The sequence below is a fragment of the Myotis lucifugus genome, unplaced genomic scaffold (assembly GCF_000147115.1).
Source record: "Myotis lucifugus unplaced genomic scaffold, Myoluc2.0 scaffold_47, whole genome shotgun sequence".
Classification (NCBI taxonomy): domain Eukaryota; kingdom Metazoa; phylum Chordata; class Mammalia; order Chiroptera; family Vespertilionidae; genus Myotis; species Myotis lucifugus.
Genome location: NW_005871095.1, coordinates 7467824 through 7470626, shown reverse-complemented (window position 1 = coordinate 7470626; position 2803 = coordinate 7467824). Strand labels below are relative to the sequence as shown.

General features: G+C 39.7%; 1 protein-coding gene across 9 annotated transcripts in view; it reads right to left on the bottom strand.

The window, feature by feature from the left end:
• The window catches only part of LARP4B (La ribonucleoprotein domain family member 4B), a 63792-nt gene extending 61870 nt beyond the window's left edge, over positions 1-1922 (bottom strand). For 4 of the 9 annotated variants that reach the window (XM_023753591.1, XM_006088440.3, XM_014455558.2 and 1 more), the window contains exons 1-2: positions 1753-1910; positions 478-537 (exon numbers count right to left, since the gene is read on the bottom strand). In XM_023753591.1, coding sequence (XP_023609359.1) covers positions 478-537; positions 1753-1833 — 141 coding nt within the window. In that variant the 5' untranslated portion in view covers positions 1834-1910. Of the gene's footprint in view, positions 1-477; positions 538-1752 lie in introns of all 9 variants that reach the window. The other 5 variants (XM_006088439.3, XM_023753593.1, XM_023753594.1 and 2 more) reach the window with 4 other exon arrangements.
• Between the last annotated feature and the right edge of the window lie 881 nt (positions 1923-2803).

Below are 2803 nucleotides of genomic sequence, written 5' to 3'. Positions count from 1 at the left end.
CCGCCATCCTGGTTGCCCCTAACTGCCCCGCCACCAGCCTGGTTGCCCCTTACTGCCCCCCTCTACTGGCCTGGTCGCCCCACACAGCCTGCTATTCAGTCGTTTGGTCGTCTCTCACCAACCCCCCTACTGGCCTGGTCGCCCCACACAGCCTGCTGTTCGGTTGTCCATCTGGTTGTTTCGGTTGTGACAGCCACTGGCTTTTTATATATTAGGATAATAGATTATCAGTGATCCTTTAAAAACACCTTAATGAATATATGACATCAAATAAATACACAAGGCACTGTAGAACTATACATTTAACACACACAGAAGCCAGTAGAGGACATACACGCATTGACATGTACTATACCCAGATGGGTACCCCCTGCGCCATTGGAAAACATCAATATTTTCTAATTAGTTTACAATAAATATTTGTTATAAGGCAGTATCTGTGAGCCACCAATGTGATATATCTCAGGACTAAATTACCTGACTCAAAGCTGGGATGGAGCTTGTCTGAGAAGTGGTTTGAGATATGGGACCATTCATCTACAAAATTGAAAACATCAAACATACCATCACTACAATGTAAAGATTTCAAACCACAGTAATTGAGCACAACAAAACCCACTGAGAAAAGCACATTTTTACATGACAAAGGAAACTCAGGGAGATATTCAGAGCAATATAGGAGCCTTAAAATTTTAAATGTTGAAATTCTGACTGTACACAATAAAGTAAAAATCCTTTACTTTACTAAAGTAGTTTCAATAGGGAAAATTAAGAAAAGCTACTTTTCCCAAAGCCATTTAGAAACTTTAAATATTACTGCTTGACATGATCAAATCTTACAATTAACGAAAGCAGTCAAAATAAAAAATTTAGCCCTAACCGGTTTGGCTCAGTGGATAGAGCATCAGTCTGTGGACTGAAGGGTCCTAGGTTCGATTCCAGTCAAGGGCATGTGCCTTGGTTGCGGGCACATCCCCAGTGGGGGATGTGCAGGAAGCAGCTGATCCATGTTTCTAACTCTCTATCCCTCTCCCTTCCTCTATGTAAAAAGTCAATAAAAAATATTTTAAAAAATAAATAAATAAAATAAAATAAAAAATAAAAAATTTATGTTATAATTCTAATTAATTCTTTAACTACATACCACTGCAATGGCTATAATGTTATAAAAGTATTTATAAATCACTGTGTTTTCTTGGTGATTTAATATCCAAGGCTTTGGCCTGGCCAGGTAGCTCAGTCGGTTAGAGCGTCCTCCTGATAATGTCAAGGTTGTGGGTTCCATCCTTAGGTCACACAAGAATCAACCAATAAATGCATAAATAAGTGAAACAACAAAGTGATATTTCTCTCTCTCTCTAAAAGTCAATAATTTTTTTAAAAAAGTTAAAACCCAAGGCTTTAATATCTAGGGCAGTGATTCCCAAAGTGGGCGCTACCGCCCCCTGGTAGGCGCTGCAGCGATCCAGGGGGGGCGGTGATGGCTACAGGTGCATTTGGGGGCGATGAGTAACTGCTATTAAAATTTTTAAAAAATTAATTTCCAGGGGCTGAGTAATATTTTTTCTAGAAAGGGGGCGGTAGGCCAAATAAGTTTGGGAACCACTGATCTAGGGGTATTAATTGCCATTTGTTTTCTCTACCTCCTAGTACTTAAGTTTTCTCTACTAAGCTACCCATAAATTTATTGCATGTAAAAACCAGAAGAAAGGGAGATGCACAGACCCATCCTGGCCTCAGGTATGCACTCACCAGATGATCGCTGTCTTTCCCTTCCTGGACTCGCTGGCCCTGCGGTTCAGCCACAACCTTAGCGTCCTGATCAGAAGTCATGAGCTGTTTACTTTGTGGCTCCACCGGGAGAAGTTTAATGTTAACTGTAGGATGCTGTAAAATGACAAAGATAGCAAATTGGTAACTTGAAGTACAGAGTATAACTGATTCTGAAGTCTTAAAATCCTCAAGTTTTCCAGGATATGTTTATCCCTCTGGAGTTTAAGTAGTTTAGAGAAACCTGTCCATAATTTACACCATACTTATTCAAGAAACACCTTGGTTTTTTTAAATAAGTTTCTTCTTCACAATAATTTGGTGACCATAATAATGTTTTAAGACTTAGAAACTATGTGTCAAAACATATAAACGCACTCATGCACAGAACTCATATTTTTAAAACAGAAAAATTACAAAATTAATAGAACTCCACCTTGAAATTTGATGACTCCCCAATTTATATATATCGTTTTTGACCAGCCCCATTAATTTCCTTTTGTCCAGGACCAGTTGTCAGAAGAAATAAACAATAATTGGTTAAAAAGAACCCCTTCAGAACTCTGAACCATAGTGTAAAGGGGTCTCTGCCATAAAGCACTGGCTCAACTTCACACTAACACCTCCTGATTTTCCCACGTCTTACAAAGTAACTCCGGTTTTGAAGAGATGGTGGTTTTTAGGCCTTCGTATTATATAAGTGTCAGACCCAAGATTCCTGGACACCTAGGTCTGACTCCAGGCTTCTCTGCTTCACAACAAGATAAAGACCTTGATTTAACCCACTTATCTTTAGACTCTTCTGAGTGGTTGATAAAGAAATCTAAAAGCTGCCCTAACCAGTTTAGCTCAGTAGATAGAGCATCAGCCTGTGGACTGAAAGGTCCCAGGTTCGATTTTGGTCAAGAGCATGTACCTTGGTTGGGGGCACATCCCCAGTAGGAGGTGTGCAGGAGGCAGCTGATTGATGTTTCTCTCTCATCGATGTTTCTAACTATCTCTCTCCCTTCCTCTCTGTAAAAACATCAGTAAA